The following is a 16,306-nucleotide window of genomic DNA, read 5'->3' as shown; positions in this document are numbered from 1 at the left end:
ATGGCCTCAGTCTGAAAACCGTACGGCCTCATTTAGGATTGCTGCGTTCAGGATTGCCCGGACGGTCCCACGGCCTCACCAAGGACACTTGCGACCTCCCCCAAGAGACGACCTATACTACGTGCTGGCTGTGTGTGTGTTGTCAGTTGTTTGCTGTTTTCCAATCTGCATTGTCAGACAGCCATCGAGCCATCCCCATTTCACTATCTATATCAAAGCTAGAAACTACTACCGCCTATAGTGATAACGGTTCGGAAGAATCACATCCCAATACTTTTAAGTTCCACCTATCTCAGTCCTTCCAACTCCTCATCGCTTCCCTTGTATCGCTTAAGTCTTAGTCCATGATCCTCGTCTTGGCCATATTTCTCACGGTTGCACCTGAGATCCTGGGCACTTCTCAGTTTATGTCCCAGTGCATAAGCAAGCGCTTTGGCTGGTCATTGGCTAGAACGGGCTATCTACTGACTCCCCGTGGGGTCATTCTATTACTAGCACGTGTATCGGTTGCATTTGCCGCTGTCGGGGCACTTTGCACCCATGATGGTCCCCGTGACTCAACCCGTCTGACCCTTGCACGGCGTCTTCAGTGAATGGTCCTTGGCATGTTCCACCCCAGTACCTTTCCCATTTGATGCTTGTCATTGGTATAGTTGTCGTTTCCCCCCTGAGATGAGACTAAATTTTTCGGATGCCCTGATACCAACCGATTCTTCATGTTCTTCTGCGTTCAAATAGGACAGTACCGGATCACTTCCACGCCAAATTTGAAACATGATGCCGCTTTCAGTTAGGTGGATGGAGAGTAGAGTAATAGGAAGTTTTGAATGAGATATAGAAGAGAAAGAAGAGAAATTTTCGCAAAAGAGCTACAGGTAGCTCCCCGAGGGCTTTGCTCTTCTTTGCCAAACTATCTTCTTGAAATTTGATTCGATTATCAAAGACTTTGTTTGGTTCAATCGGATATACGTAGAACCATCATAACAGCTAGCAGAGAATACACATTATTGCACATAAAGATATAAAAAAAGTCTCAGATCAGTCACAATTTCAAGTCTTTTAACGATTGTTAGTTAATTGTATTCATAAGGGCACTCACCTGCACGCCGAGACTTTTTTGCGAAACGGCGCGATTCGATTGGGTCAATTTTTATGGTCAGACACCAGTCTTCTTTTTAGCGCCCAGGGGTAGTTTGAAACATAAGCATAGAGATATTAAGGACAAAAGGGTGACCCTTAGATTGATCTAGGATTCCGCTTGCCAAGAGAAGGCGTTCGTAAAAAAGGAAAAAGTTTAGAATTAATCTGAGAATGCGGACGTCGAAGATGCAGGATCAGAGTTTTGCTGTCTCATAACCGTCGGTGATATATGTCTATTTTTCGTGATCTACGATCGAACTCACTGGACGAGCCGACCGTGGGCCTATACGCCAAGGATCTTGGCCGTATAATGGGGCTTTTATCGGGTTTGAAATCTTCTGATTCACCAAAGCTGGTATTCCACATAGCCTCTGATTGGAATGTATCAGCAAGAGCTGGCTATCAGAAAAAGGTCCAAGCGTCTATGCAAGAAATCGTTTGGGATTTGATTGAAGGAAGGTTGTGGCGGAGGAAGGGTCTTCTCTGTCTAGCGCTGACTGTTCTTGGCGTATGTTTCAAGATCGCTCCTCGGAACATTCATGACCTGCTTCCGTCAAGTTCCTTCCCATGTACGTCGCGGAATTGCTTTCATTGGTTCGAGGTGCACTTTTGAGTTGCCCTCAACGGTTGTTTTTCCAACTGTTGCTCCGATCGTATCATACCTGTATTCTTTCTAGGAACAATATTGTCTTTTCTAGTAAATGATGAAACATCTATGACCTGCCTACCTCTGGCCATCGATTATCTCAAGTATTTAAGGCTGAGGATTGCACCCAGCAATCACTACTATCGCACTCACTGAGAATTTATTTATTTGTCGATTCGTCCATCTCCTCTTAGTCATTCCTTTACTTGAGAGCCGGCAGGTCCGAGTTCAAAGATTTTTCAATTCACTTCTCTGACTCCTTTCATATTTATTCAAGACGAGCTGTTCTTTTTACGCTTTCTTATCTCCCAAAGGTTACTATGGCGTTCTATCGGGATTGTAAATGGGGACCTTGGCTATTCAAGAAGAATCTTATATACCTTTGCATTGTTGGCTTGATGCTCCTTGCATTTGGCCTTAATATCAAAGCCGAGCAACCAGTCAGCCCAATTTACAAGCGGATCCTCAAGTGGAGCGATGAAGAAGCTCAGACTTCGAATACCGCCGTTACTTGGCAGCCCAAAGCAGGGATCAAATGGCAGATCCAGTTGGAAAACCCAGTCGATGACATCTCCATGGACGCCGATGTCTTTGATATTGACCTTTTTGATAATACTCATGCAACAATCTCGAGGATACACACCAAGGGTGCCAAAGTGATCTGCTATCTCTCTGCTGGGACTTATGAAGACTGGCGCTCTGACGCGAGCAAATTCTCTGATTCAGACTTTGGCAACGAACTTGAGGACTGGCCAGGAGAGCGCTGGCTGGATGTTCATTCAAACAATGTCCGCCAGATTATGAAATCTCGTCTCGATATGGCACAGAATAAGGGCTGCGATGGTGTTGACCCAGACAACATTGATGCATATGGCAACGACAACGGTCTCGGTCTGACCGAAGCTGATTCTATCAATTACTTGGATTTTCTTTCGTCCGAGGCTCACTCCCGTGGCATGTCTGTTGGGCTCAAAAACGGAGGCGACATTATTGCCTCTATCATCGAAAAAATGCAATGGTCTGTGAACGAGCAATGTGCCCAGTATGATGAGTGTGATGTATATGCTGCTTTTACGGATGTCAACAAACCCGTGTTCCACATCGAGTATGTTGGAGACATTGATGTCAACATGAAGATCAAAACCCGCGTGACAAATGAAGAGAAGTCCACGGTCTGCAACGTGAAGAGCGCGGATAAGTTCTCGACTGTCATCAAAAACATGGACCTGGATGCCTGGGTTCAGTATTGCTAAAGTCAATTGGATGTGTGATTTCCCGCAAGCTGTCATTAATGCCAGTGTCGCTTGGCAAAGAAACATGAATATTCGTCCTGGTGGGCGCCTATGTTCCTAGCTAGGCAATTCTATGCTTAACGTTTCTTCTCCCCTGATACCACGCCACCATTCACTTTGTCGGACAAGTTCACCATCTTCGCCACCCAGTAGGACCCAATACTTCTTCAAAAACCATTGCTTTGCCTCCCAACTCCGCACATCCCACGGCGTGCCCGTCGACACATATCCAGTATTGATATCTCGATCTCTTTTCCCAATACCGGCACCTCCCCAGCACACCAAGCCATTAAAGACGTCCATGAACAACTCATCCTCGTCAAACTCATCTTGATGAGTAATAAAGTTATTTCGTAATGTTGGAAAGGGCAGAACGTCTATACATGGATGATGTTTGACAGTTATCTGCTCTCTGCTCGGCCTCAAGTCCGGCTTCAATGACTTGAATGTTTGTTGCACGGTCTTGATCATGGTAGATTGGACCATGAAGTCCACCGAGCCTGTGGTGAACCGAAAGAATGGCGAGAGAGATTCATCGGCACAAAGAGCCTCCTCATTAACACCAAGTTGCATTCCAATGGTGCGTAGAGCAGCGGCAGTGCAGACTGTGTCGATACGAAGGTTGTTTGCATATGGGTCAGCTGTGGTTGCAGGATAGCCGAGTGTGAGTATCTTGGCATCTTTAAAACTCGATGGGTCGACTCCTTTTGTCTGAATCTGAATGTGTCGGGTAGAGCAGCCACAATTTAAGCTAGTTGTCCAGTATTGGACTATGCCACTATCGTGGTTATCGCGGATGAGAAAGGATGGGTCAACGTATGTTGTCGAACCCCATTCACACGATAACGATGAGCCATAATCTGGAAGTGGGTCAAATTTTGTTGTTGCATCCCATAAGCTTACTCCGGATGACGAGTCATCTAACTTAGAATAGTCGATAGATTCCCATGATGCGAGAGCTGAGAGGCTGTTATCGGTCTGTGATATGAGATGCTGAGATTCCCCTGGAGTCTCCACCGATGGACTAGATGCAAGTTTGATTGAGGCATCAGAAGTCGGGAGACTTGTTGCAATAAGGTCAGCTGAAGTAGTGGGTGAGCCGGGCGTTGCCAGTGTTTCAGGTGGGCCTGTGCTCGTCACCCCTGCTGCAACTGCTTCAAGGTGATTAAGGCGCTCACGAATCTTTGCTCCTAATCAAGTCATGAGTATGCAGTTTCGATAGAGGCAGTGATCACAGAAGGCCACCACTCACGGTACTTTCTTTGGGCTTCAATATTCTGTTGCCGTCTTTTCTCAGGGTCACGGCGGACAGGTTTCCGCCTCTCCTGCCCTGCGCTTTCACCTTTCTTTGCTGTTTGCGGTGGCATATTTTGTCAAAATCAGTGTTTAATGATATTATGGTTGATAGTGTGCACAGCATGACATCAAATGCAAGTGAGAGAAAGATTTCGGGGAGTCAGCAAGCCGCAACTGCTCATCACGTGACAACCATGGCGAGTCTTGGATTCCGCTCAAGACAAGTCGAATTCAGGATGCGAAAAGCCCAAATCACTCTTCCATGTGGGAATCGATAACATCGCAGGCTCTATACAGGATGGTGTAGTCGCTACATGGAAAAATTCGTGGTTGTGTAGGGAGAGCCATGAGTAAGAAATGATAATGACCCCGAATCCGATAGACCTCCTAGAGATGACATAGATACAATTTATCATATTTTCAATGAGAGGGGCAAGCAATTTTTGCCTAAAGACAGCCCCTTAGTCCTTCCACTCGTCTCTGCCGAGCCTGACTATATCGGCCTGTTCCAGAACCCAGTACTTGGAGGGCGCATTCCCTTCTTCAGCCATGCGAGCAGCTGCCACGGCAGCTCTACCAATGGTGGTTTGATCTTGACCTAATTATAGATGATTAGTCACAAACTGGAAATGTCTGGCCGCTAATTGGGTCGACAATACCTATCATGTCCTGAACACCTTGCGACAGATTCTTCAGGCTCTCCACCATTTTCTCCAACATTGGAGCTTTCGAGGTCTCTCTTCCAATGATCATACCCGGGCGCAGGATAATAGCGTGTTCAAAGTCAAGATCCTTAATGGTATTTTCCACTCCGATCTTCATCTTCGAGTAAGGCACGTAGCTCGAGAGAAAGCCCCTGGTCCCTCCACTGGAAATGTACACGTATGTCTTCACTTCGGCTTTCTTGGCAGCTTTGGCATTCTCAACACATGAATCATGGTCAATTCTCCACTGATTCTGGATTCCACCAGCTGTCGCTCTGGTGGTACCGACTGCGTTAAAGACCATGGATAGTTTGGGGGACAAGGAAGAGATCATGCCACCCCATTTTGTGATGTCGCCTTCCTCAATCGCCTGAAGCTTTGGGGACTGCGCGATTGGAAGTCTCCGGGAGATGGTCTTGACAGATGAGGCGACGTCTGAGGCGAGAAGTGTGGCGAGGATCTGAGAGCCCACAGCTCCTGTACAGCCGAACACCGCGGCGGAGGTCATGATAAAATGTCGTGCGAGAGGGAAGTATTGAGTAGAGGAGACACAGAATCTTGAGGAGATCAGAGCAAGAAAGGGATGAGAAATGGCAGAGTCTTGTTTCGGTGATATTTTGTGAACCATTTCAGTGGCTGACGTTATCCACAACTACGCCTCCCGTGCGGGGATCGACCTTGGCACCTTGAAATTCTGAAAGGTAAATTTAGATTCTTAAATTGACTGAGACTCAATATATGAGCCAGATAGCACCAGCGGGGTGATCTATGCAAATTCTCAAATTTCAACCTCGAATACAAATGCCACAATGGCCCCACCCACGACAACCGCCAACCCTACCACGGGCAGCCCAACCTGACTAGCCAAACTATAAGGAACTAGAGCCTGATTCTGCGGCCTCAGCATCTGCGGATAAAGGTAACAAGTTGATGTGACACCCAGCCATACCATAGTCCAGAGAAAGCCAAGGGTTTTCTGCCACATTGGCAATGTACCTTTCTTGTTTGTCTGATTCCCATAACTCAAATCGACAAAAGCTCTCCAAAGCGTTCTAATGCCGTCCTCAATCAGGAGACCTAGCGGGGCTAATGAGAAAAAGAGCATGGCACCAGACTCATCTGCCGGAATTCCCTGCACAGTATCGAGCACGACATGTAGCGCGCCGGAGAAGAAGAATATAGTGAAGATGTTCATATACTTCTCAGCTGAAGTCTGTGATGGTAAGCCTAGTAGGTCCCGAGTAATAAATTTGCTGACGGAGGTGAGTGGTTGACGCAAAAGCTGGTGCCAGAATTTACTGTGGGATCTAATTAGCAAGCTTTCCCCCATGTGACAACCCAATCAAGCGAAGGGTCACCCTCAGTGTAACGAAGAAGTGAGCAGCTTACCCCCAAAACCCCCGCAATGTGTAGGCATTTGCTGCCTTTCCAAATAAAGGAGGGCAGTTTGACGGGGAATCAAGTCGAAGTCCGACAATGATAATAGAAAAGGCCCGATGGTGAAAGTCGATTAGAATTCGACTCACAACAAATCCGGCGACCAGATTGGAAATTATTCGCTCAATCCATTGTTCAACTGATAGATCCCACTGCACAGTTGGAGGCAGCGTTTCGTGCTTCTTTTGCTCTAAGGCTTGCTGCAACGCAAGAGTAGCGAAGACATCGAGAGCCAAATATTGCCAAACAGCGATAGCTATTTGTCTAATCAAGAAACGATCCCGAGGAGGGATAATCCAACCTCTGCGTTGATAATATTGTGGTTGTGACGGGCAATTCTTCACCTGCCAGGCCGTGTTTACCCCTCGAGGCTGAGTAAAGAGGCTGGTCGCGTAATAGAGTCGATCCACAAGGCCCTGGTCGACCTCAGCAGGAACATCGCTGTTATCTTTTGGATTGATAAGCAATAAGTTCAGGCACTGGAAGATGATCGTCACGAATAGGCGAACGAGTTCACACCAGAAAAAACCCGGGCCCAGCGCGGAGGCCACATGTACAGCCTGGTGTGCGAGTAAAAGCGAACATGGAACTGAAAGGTACCTAAAAATTGACTGCTTCGAGGTCGCGATAAGCAAAGTCGCGGGGATCAGGCAATGTATGGCGTAGAGACCACTGATTTGAAGAATATGTGAAGAGGCTGGGGCATCGCCTTCTCCCATGTCGACGATCAAGGGGCGGGAAAAAGGAGACATATGATTGAAGCGATTAAATCGAATTGATTAACGTATTGGAGACGTGTGTTTGGCAAAATTTTCGTTTCCCATTGCTTTTTTTCTTTCTTTTTTTTCAGCCCGTGAGATCTGCGCGTTTACTACGCGTTGAGGCCAAACACAGCCAAATAAGGCTTTAGCGGGGGATTGCCTATTTTGGTTTAGCGTTTATATAGCTATTTCCAATGATAAAAGGGTTGAGCATTTGTATTCAATTATATTGACGCAATCGCTTGAAGCGCTTGCCTTGAGTATTTTCGTGTCCATTTTTACAGCGCGGTGCCGAGAAATTTTCTTTACCACCGTGAAAGGACCAGGATTTGGTCCCATTGCACATTGTACTTCTCGGAGTTTCACCACGATCATGCCATATACCTCCAGTGCTTCCCGAAGTGGTGCTTCTCCTTTTCCTTGAAGGAATAAGACGAATATATAGATAAAATCTGTATATCGCCATCGTCCCACATAATTATTGTTTCACGAAGTTGTCCTACCTCCGTCCAACGGACCTATTCGATAAAGTCATCTATTAGGGGCGGATTTGATATGGACCAGGAGTGTGAATATAAATCCTTTACAGTGTTTTCTTCGCCTAGGTCCTGTATATATGGCCGATCAGCCATCTGCCGCCTCGAGCTTGATTCACTGTAAAGAGAACCTGATCAATGATCGGGGGCCATGCGGCGCCAGCTGGCGTCTTTATGTGTGAAAGTGGCCTTTACATCAGGCTGAACGATGATAAACGTGAAATCGAACATTTAGGATCGATTCCAACAGTTCCATGATCTTCGGTCTTTCCCCTGAGGCTGGAACGATATGGTGGAAACCAGCCGGGGAAACGTATAAGCAAGAGAGGGTTTTGTTCTTTATGCTTTTGATTCAAGTCGAGCTGGAACAATAGGTGTGCCTGAATGGAAAGCGATGTGACAATCACATCTCGCCATTTGCGGCACACGCGTTGAGCGAGATCAAGATGTATTGCATATCAATGCTGAGGAGGATGTTTTTGAGAACTCGGACGGTCGCAAGAGCTGTTTATTGGGCGCTTGAAATTATGCTCTGAGTTGAGGTTTTCACGAGTCCCCGCTCTCTCAGTAACAAGGTCAAATTTTGAGAGATATTAAAGAAGGGAAGTAAAAATCTTTAGCAATTCACAGACATCAACCGATTGAGCCCCATCGGCGTGCACTGACACTCTGATTTATCCCCCCCACATTGACCGATCCTAGGACCTCTTATTAACCTGACTTATATTTAATGTGCCCGGGCTTTAATCGGGTTGCGATAAGACAGAACAAATGTAGCTTTAGCGAAGCTTGTCTTTCTAGGGTATATAGCAACATTACTCATAAGCAATGATTCATCACCCTGTCTACTTTGTAGCAAGAGAGGATATAGACAGCATAAATAGACCAAAATAGCATTTGCATAACGGCTAGAACACGTATATAGCTCTACTAGAAAATTTCCCATTCTAAACACCGGTTAAATATACAGAAAAACATCGCCAAGCCTTCATTCCCATTCAAAGCCTTGTTTCATTACTGACATTCACATGCCCTCACACTTGCACACCACATAGGCGGCACAAAGGTCCCTCACACCTCCCCCGAAAGAAGCGTATGTCTTCTCAGCATCCAGTTTCACGTCTAGACGTGGCCCTTCAGTAAATTCGCAAACAGTGGTTTGCTGGAAAGCAGTGATCATGGCGCTTGAAGCGAAGACAAGGCCCTCATGTGCAACTGCAGTGTGGCCCCAGAGCTCCTGGATGGGACGTTTCACACCATCGACAGGGACAGCGACGTTGGCACTCGTTCCAGATTGCTCGTTAGCGAGCTGGATAGTGGCAGGCTTGACCCAAGAAGGAATGGCGAGGCCGGAGGAGGCGAAGAGGCCAAGGGCCAGGGCAGCGACATTGGTAAAATGCATCTTTGGCTATCGTGTGATAGTTCTTTTGGAAGAACTTTTGTTGAATCTCTTTTGAATTGTTCAATGTATTTGAGGGAGTGATTGTTGGGGGATGCTTTTTTGTTCTGGTAGAGATTTGATGATGGGATGGTGTATGTTATTATAGATTTTGAGATTTACTGACCGCAGACTGCAGATCAGTGATTTACAAAAATAAGTCATACAGTTGGAATCAACACAATCTTCCGTCTTCATCTTTTTTTTTTTTTGTGGGTAGATCGCCCTGGGCAACCCGGATCTAGTCTGGTGTTGTCGCCGCATTCGGTAGCCACTAGAGCTGAAGGAGAAAGACCAAACAATGGGCCCTCGGGAGACATCTAGTCTAAGACGCTTCGAACATCTCATTTATGCAATGTTGGAAAAGATAGCAAGTTTCACTTCTGAGAGCTTCGTGCCACCAAGGGGTTGAGATGGTGATCTAATCTAGTGCTACCTTAATGGGTGTCAGTTTTGCGTGGAAGGAACCGGGCGGACAGACATATATTGAGTAAACAAGCTGTTAATCTTTCAAGATCGTCAAACTCAACTCTCCTTCTCGTTGGACCGCAGGAACTTGCTGCAGGCAGTAAATGGCCTCGGGAGAGAATTTAATATGACGCAAACCAATGGAAACATCCGCTTTAAGCTAAATCGAACTATGAGCAATTCGACACACCTGCGATTGGTCAGTTTGTGTATCGACCCTGATCAGCGGCGCCAGCAGGTCTCCATGCTGTGGCAAATCAAATGGCCGCAGACGATGGTTGTCTTCGGAAAAGAAATGCTTGATCGCGTGAACCAATAATATCATCTGTTCTAGATAAATGCGCATTACCGATGATTGAACACGGATGTGGGAGGCTTGATCCCAGTTAAAATTTGTTTGATGGCATGTGGCTGGGAAGGAATGTTATGCAGATGAATTGGGCAATAAGTATGAGGTCGGGAATCCAGGCACACACACATATGCGCCGATCATTTCCAGTGACAGCCAGAGAGGCTTGCATTTTCAGGGCCCCGCATACCTGAGCCAAGTTCGAGAAGCGCCATTTTATCTTTGTTATGGTGTATTTTGGCCTGGCGCGGAGAAAAGGAAGCTTTACCACATTGATTGCACGCCATTTTTAGATATAAAATTTGATCTAACTCTCGTAGGTCACGCGGTTTCTGAAGAATAGGCTGGTTGGATTGGTGAGCTCGACGGCGCTGGTGATGGGTAGTTTATATTTCGTTGGCCTTGAGGCTGACCTTCTACGCTTCGCTTACATTGTAGACGTTGCGGTCATGAAGTTCGCAGACTTGTCTTTTGGTGCTGCTGGTAGCTACGGCTAGAATAGGTAGCCTGCGGGTATGCAGGCGGTAGTGAACTCTGCTATTGTAGGTACCTCAGACTCACTGATACTGTTTCATGAAACATGTGGATAATATGTTCTCGCGTTTTAGCATTTAGAAGGCAGTGATACTTTAGTAAATCAAGCATGCTTTTGAGAACCCATAGTCTAAAAAGCAGAGCGGGCCTAAGAGAGTTGATTTTTCTGATTTTTCCGCACATGCAACCTTTGTGGCGATCAAGCATGTTTTCAACGAATTGCTTAGAATTTCTAAAGAGCAATGACTCCTTCGACACTGAATTGAAAGCGGCCATCTAACCGTTGCAATTACCATACCATATTTATTGGTTACGTAGTGCCACATGGGTTGATTTTATCCAGCAATTTGGAATGCAATAAATTAATGTACTAGTATCGACAAATCCTCATTCCCCTATCTTCGTGCGATTGTAAGACCAGTCTCTTGAAGAAAGCTATCAGTTCTCGGCCTTGCTCGGAATTTGTCCTTCCCATTGAGACTTAGCGGTGCTGAAGAGGTTGTCATTGGTCAACATGTCCCAGCCTAGGAGAGCCAGCCCTTTACCGACAGTAATAGCCTCCTGGTGTGCTTCGTCGGTGCCAGCACAGGCAGTGAACGAGGGATGGTGTGGGTAGGAGCCTTCGGGGGTTGGGATGGCAAATGTCGAGTGAAGTGTCGGAACAGCATAGCTTACGTTCCCTGTAATGTTATCAACATTTATTATCCACCGCATACAGGCGCGCGGAAATTGTCACTCACCAACGTCAGATGAGCCGGTCAAGACCTTATCGTACTTCTGAATGATGTTCTTCCCATATCCTTTCATGTGAGTGGTATATCGATCACAAAGGGTGTCATTCAAGACAATATCCGTATACAGCCCCTCCCTGGTAGAATAGTACTTATTAGCACGCATTCATTACATGGTATGCAGCATGACACACTCCTCAATCTTTACTGTGCAACCGCTGGTGGTAGCGGCGCCCTCCATACACCGCCGAACTCTTGCAATAAGCTTATCAAGTCCACCCAAAGTCGGACTTCGGATCTGCCAGTAAGACTTGGTGTATGCTGGAATAATGTTGGCAACCTTGGGCACATCCAAGAATGCACCGTGAATTCGCTCATCGGGGAGAATATGCTGTCTTAGGGTGGAGACACCGTTGTATGCGGTCACCAGTGCATCCAGCGCATTAACACCTTCCCATGGGTTTCCTCCGGCGTGTGCATTCTTTCCAAAGTACTCTACCCATAGCTCCTTCCGGGCATTCATTAGGACTCCAGCTACACCATCGGCTGGCACTCCAACCATCTTCTTTGGTCCTCCGTGACTAGAGGCCATCAGCTTCACCAGGATATTTCAAGGTCGTTGAAGAGAAAATTGAAAACGTACGCCATCAGAGAAACATCAACTTCCTTGTAAGCCCCAGCGTTGAGCAATTTGGCTTTACCTCCACCGTTCTCTTCCGCAGGTGTACCAAGCAACTGAATGCGACCGCCAACCCCAAACTCCTTCTGTAGATGGCTCAATGCTAAAAATGCCGCAATGCTACTGGTTGCGATAAGATTGTGTCCACAAGCATGTCCAATATCAGGCAATGCGTCGTACTCTGCGTTGAAGTTGACCAGGCGACCTTCTGTGCCACTGATGCATTCGAAGCTAGTATCGACACCATAGGCATGTCTGGTGACTGTAAAACCTTGGCTTTCAAGGAAGTTACAGATGTTATCGTGCGCTTGGTGTTCTTCGTAGGCAAGTTCGGGGTTGGACCATATCTGCAGCATACTGGTTAATCATTGTGTTTTGATGTTCAATTCTCTTTGCCTGGTGGAAGAAATCTCACATCATGATTCAATTCGCGGAGTTGTTTAGCAACCTTATCCAGAGCAGTGTCAATCGCAATTCGGACTGCCGAGTCTGACATTGTGAGAGTTTGGGTTTGTGTCATCTTGTTGATCGTTCTGGAAAAATTGGCTATTGGTCAATTCTTGTGAATGAGCCTGACAAACTTCAAATGTTGCTCTGTCAATTTTATCCCATATTTTACGCGACTTACGGGCTCTTATATGTGAACCTGCACTGCCCTCCTTGGGCCCAAGCACAATCGGCAAATACGGCAACATAAACACGATGCCCTCGACATGAGTCCGCATAGAATTTGTGCCTCCAGCACATGGAAACCTAACTTTCGCATCCTTTTCGGATAACAAAACCATCAATTATGTCGAAGTTATGTCCTACATTTACTAATACTTATTCTCTATCTATCTTCATAGCGCTATCGTTAACCATCCGAGAGGCGGCATAAGATAACGAGCACCAATGCGGGGGCAGCGATTAACTTTCTCAGTTGCCGACGTCAGGCTAGAAATCAAGTAGCAGCCAATCACTCATAATTTATTGCCGACCGTCAAGCATCCACAAGATTATTGCCGACCATAAATCGCCATGGTGGTATTATTTGCCGAGTCTACGCCTCCCCTCTCTCGGCACTATTAATTGACCCCCGATCTTTTTTTTCCGCGGGAAACAGTACGTTCATCGATAGGAAAAGATAAACCTAGAATAAATGAGGCGTTATTTCTTTTCATATTATTCGTCTATCAGGTGCCAGTTTGGACACATTCCTCCTGAAGATCATGTGCTGATACGAGTTGCCGTAGATTAGGTGTAGTTAAGCGAGGTTCTACGATGAATGATCTCCAGATAAGATGATACTGGGATTGCGTACGGCAGTTGGATAATTTTAAGGGAAGGATTGTATAAAAGATCTGCTTTCGTCCTTGATCTGTCTTGCTAATCCAGACGAGAAGTAATACTATACTGTCTCAATTTTATTTTTGGTCATCAATTATGGAGAAATCTCAACAAGAATTCCTTACCTATAATGAGAAAGTGCCTTATGTCGCAAACGAAATAGGCCAAGATGCCAGTATTGGCGAGGTTTTTGAGTATCAGGCATCCCCTGAAGAGGAACGCCGACTGTTGAGGAAACTAGATCTTTTGTAAGTATACAAAGAGACTTTAACAGGGTCACGCCTTGAATAGAACAGGACGAATGCTGATTTCTACTATATAGCATGATTCCAACTATGGGAGTGTGCTACATGCTTCAATACATGGATAAACTGGCTATAAGTCAAGCAACACTGTTGAATTTGCGAGCAGATCTTGTGAGTCTACCTTTTCAAGATACGGTACTCTTTGTCACCTTTACCAGCTGCTAACTTCTTGAAAAGGGTCTTGTTGGTTCACAATATACTTGGTGCTCCGCGATATTTTACTTTGGATACCTGGCCTGGAGCTGGCCAACATCTTATTTGATTGTCCGTCTTCCCCTGGGAAAATATTTGGCGGTATCTGTGTAAGTCTCTGTATCGCTCTGACCGCTACGCTTTCAAAACTAATGTCACCTGCTTTACAGATTTTTGTGGGGTGGCGTTCTGATGTGTCACGCAGCTTGCCAGAACTTCGCTGGGTTGATCACTGCTCGATTTTTCCTCGGAGTTGGTGAAGCTGCCGTCGCACCAGGGTTTGGATTAATCACTGGAATGTTCTATAAGCGCGAGGAGCAGCCAGCACGGTATATAATCCACATTAAAATCACAGAGTAACGAACGGAGCTAACATCTTACCATTATTTCAGCCAAGGTGCGTGGTTCGTCGGCAATTGCATCGCCAACATAATCGGTGGTGTCGTTGCATATGGAATCGGGCATTCTGCCTCGGACCTGCAGAGCTGGCGTCTATTATTCCTCGCACTGGGAGCCATCACTTCCGGTTATGCCGTGTTTCTTTTCTTCGTTCTACCCGATTCGCCTGCCACGGCTTCCTTCCTCACACCTACGGAGCGAACTATTGCAGTGCAACGAACACTGGCAAATAAGACTGGTGCCACTGAAACCACGCCATTCCAGTGGAGCCAGGTCATGGATGCAGCGAAAGACCCGCAAGTATGGCTCTTGGTATTTTATACATTTTGCGTGAATCTTGCCAATGGCGGACTTACTAGCGTAGGTTGATGTTACGACCCATGTCATTCTTAGGGATCTAGATGAAATGCTAACATGATTAAAGTTTGGTGCCATCATTGTTGAAGGATTCGGTTTCTCTGCTTTCAAATCACTGTTGATTCAGATGCCAATGGGCCTTTCTCAACTTGTCTTCCTTGTCATTACTGCGACTATCGCCACATGCATCGCGTCCTCTCGTATCCCAGTAATGGTGCTCAATGTCATAGTATCCGTCATCGGTACCGCTATGATATACACCCTCGACGATGACCAGAAGATTGCGAAAATGGTTGGACTGTGCTTTGTCGCGGTTTTTGCTGTCAACATCCCCCTCATCTTGAGCATCGTCAGCTCAAATGTTGCCGGTGTCACAAAGAGAAGTACGGTCAGTGTTGCTGTGTTTGCTGCGTATTGCGTAGGCAATATTGTGGGCCCGCAATTCTTTTTGGCTTCCGAGGAGCCTGTTTATGCGGTATGTACTCGTGACTGATTAACCTTCCATGACGAAATAACTTATAGTTGATTAGACCGGTATTCGTGCATCACTATGCGGACTTGCGCTGGGTATTCTCTTCCTCGGTTTACTTTTCACATTCTACATTTGGGAGAACAAACGACGAGACTCTAAGCAGGGCCAGGTGGTGATTTCTGACCTGGAAGGTGTTGTTGCAGCACAAGCGAACAAGACGGATCGACAGATTCCCGGTTTCCGGTATGCTCTTTAGGTGCATTACTTAGTTTATATTCATGAAATCAAGATTAACCTCTTAGCACTCTACCGTTTTTCGAACGGACTCTGATGGTTCACTTCTTTTCTCGAGACTAAGCCATCTGAGGCCTGATTAGCTGAATGTCATTTAATAATAGGACACTATCACTAGTTGACCACTCAGTCTCTGCCTCTTTTGGTACGGACACTTTACCTTGTAGCACAGTGTGCAAGCTTAGCCATGGGTACTGGGCTGGTCGACGACCTCTTTCGATCCTTTCACAGTACAAAATTCCGCGCAAGCCTGTGATATGTATGTATTCCTCAACCGCGAAGCTTCTTGAGTTCTTGGGGATTTAAATATACACCGTGGTGATGCCTTTAAATCCGCTCAACTCCGCAACGGTTTCGATTTTTTCTTAGAGACAGCTGGTGGTGGCGGCCCACAGAAGTCAATGCGTACTTACCACCCGGCATCTACCAGCGAGCCGGATCGGGACGTGATTTCCAGTGGGGCTGTGGAAGTCACGCCAAGGTCAGAGAAGAATAGAAAGTTGGGCAAGGTAAATGATGTGAGGATAAGGGTGACCTTCACTTTTGTGGAATACTCGTTTTCAAGCTCTATATCATCACCGGGAGCACTATTGTCAATATCATCTTCAGCACCGAACATTTCTGGCAAGCCTCGGACGAGTCTGTAGGAGCTAATCCATTATTTTAGATATCTTCAGCCATTGCAGGGCGGTAGCTCTGTTCAAATAGTGTGAAAGACCAGTGCTGCTAGTATGGTTTAATACTATGCTTAAACCCAGTAGTACATAGGTAGATGATAAAAAGATGGAGGGGTGAAACTCTACCTATTGGTCACAAGTGCAATGCGTCTTGAATTGAGAGGAGGCACCCCAGAAGAAGGGACTGGAGTATGCTTTCGGAGCCCGAAATCAATCAGTAGTTTCTTTCACCTGCACTGATATCCGGAGTTAGACCAGGCCGTCAAGCAT

The 16,306-nt window shown here is 46.2% G+C and overlaps 7 protein-coding genes across 7 annotated transcripts; 2 read left to right on the top strand and 5 right to left on the bottom strand.

Annotated features, from left to right (window-relative positions):
* Positions 1-2,106: 2,106 nt before the first annotated feature.
* N7443_005716 (endo alpha-1,4 polygalactosaminidase) lies at positions 2,107-3,039 on the top strand (the record flags this gene model as incomplete). Its single annotated transcript, XM_056885772.1, has 1 exon — positions 2,107-3,039. The coding sequence occupies one exon, from the start codon at positions 2,107-2,109 to the stop codon at positions 3,037-3,039; it is 933 nt and encodes a 310-aa protein (XP_056741220.1).
* Positions 3,040-3,135: 96 nt separating this feature from the next.
* On the bottom strand, positions 3,136-4,445 carry N7443_005715 (bZIP transcription factor; the record flags this gene model as incomplete). The annotated part of the gene is made up of 2 exons (XM_056885771.1): positions 3,136-4,268; positions 4,331-4,445. 2 exons carry the CDS (start codon positions 4,443-4,445, stop codon positions 3,136-3,138), a joined length of 1,248 nt encoding a protein of 415 aa, XP_056741219.1.
* A 390-nt stretch (positions 4,446-4,835) lies between these two features.
* Positions 4,836-5,586, bottom strand: N7443_005714 (uncharacterized protein; the record flags this gene model as incomplete). The annotated part of the gene is made up of 2 exons (XM_056885770.1): positions 4,836-4,972; positions 5,034-5,586. The coding sequence occupies 2 exons, from the start codon at positions 5,584-5,586 to the stop codon at positions 4,836-4,838; spliced, it is 690 nt and encodes a 229-aa protein (XP_056741218.1).
* Positions 5,587-5,856: 270 nt separating this feature from the next.
* Positions 5,857-7,234, bottom strand: pyr8 (acetyltransferase pyr8; the record flags this gene model as incomplete). Its single annotated transcript, XM_056885769.1, has 2 exons — positions 5,857-6,376; positions 6,468-7,234. 2 exons carry the CDS (start codon positions 7,232-7,234, stop codon positions 5,857-5,859), a joined length of 1,287 nt encoding a protein of 428 aa, XP_056741217.1.
* Positions 7,235-8,836: 1,602 nt separating this feature from the next.
* N7443_005712 (uncharacterized protein) lies at positions 8,837-9,214 on the bottom strand (the record flags this gene model as incomplete). The annotated part of the gene is made up of 1 exon (XM_056885768.1): positions 8,837-9,214. One exon carries the CDS (start codon positions 9,212-9,214, stop codon positions 8,837-8,839), a length of 378 nt encoding a protein of 125 aa, XP_056741216.1.
* Positions 9,215-11,039: 1,825 nt separating this feature from the next.
* On the bottom strand, positions 11,040-12,507 carry N7443_005711 (M20 family metallopeptidase; the record flags this gene model as incomplete). The annotated part of the gene is made up of 5 exons (XM_056885767.1): positions 11,040-11,281; positions 11,342-11,469; positions 11,527-11,913; positions 11,976-12,358; positions 12,427-12,507. The coding sequence occupies 5 exons, from the start codon at positions 12,505-12,507 to the stop codon at positions 11,040-11,042; spliced, it is 1,221 nt and encodes a 406-aa protein (XP_056741215.1).
* A 929-nt stretch (positions 12,508-13,436) lies between these two features.
* On the top strand, positions 13,437-15,321 carry N7443_005710 (uncharacterized protein; the record flags this gene model as incomplete). The annotated part of the gene is made up of 7 exons (XM_056885766.1): positions 13,437-13,588; positions 13,663-13,756; positions 13,823-13,947; positions 14,008-14,166; positions 14,230-14,596; positions 14,661-15,068; positions 15,124-15,321. The coding sequence occupies 7 exons, from the start codon at positions 13,437-13,439 to the stop codon at positions 15,319-15,321; spliced, it is 1,503 nt and encodes a 500-aa protein (XP_056741214.1).
* Between the last annotated feature and the right edge of the window lie 985 nt (positions 15,322-16,306).

This window comes from Penicillium atrosanguineum (genome assembly GCF_028827265.1).
Source record: "Penicillium atrosanguineum strain IBT 20685 chromosome Unknown utg000004l_segment0_segment0, whole genome shotgun sequence".
Taxonomy (NCBI): Eukaryota; Fungi; Ascomycota; class Eurotiomycetes; order Eurotiales; family Aspergillaceae; genus Penicillium; species Penicillium atrosanguineum.
Note: the sequence above shows the minus strand (reverse complement) of the source record. Positions and strands in the feature narration are given on the sequence as shown.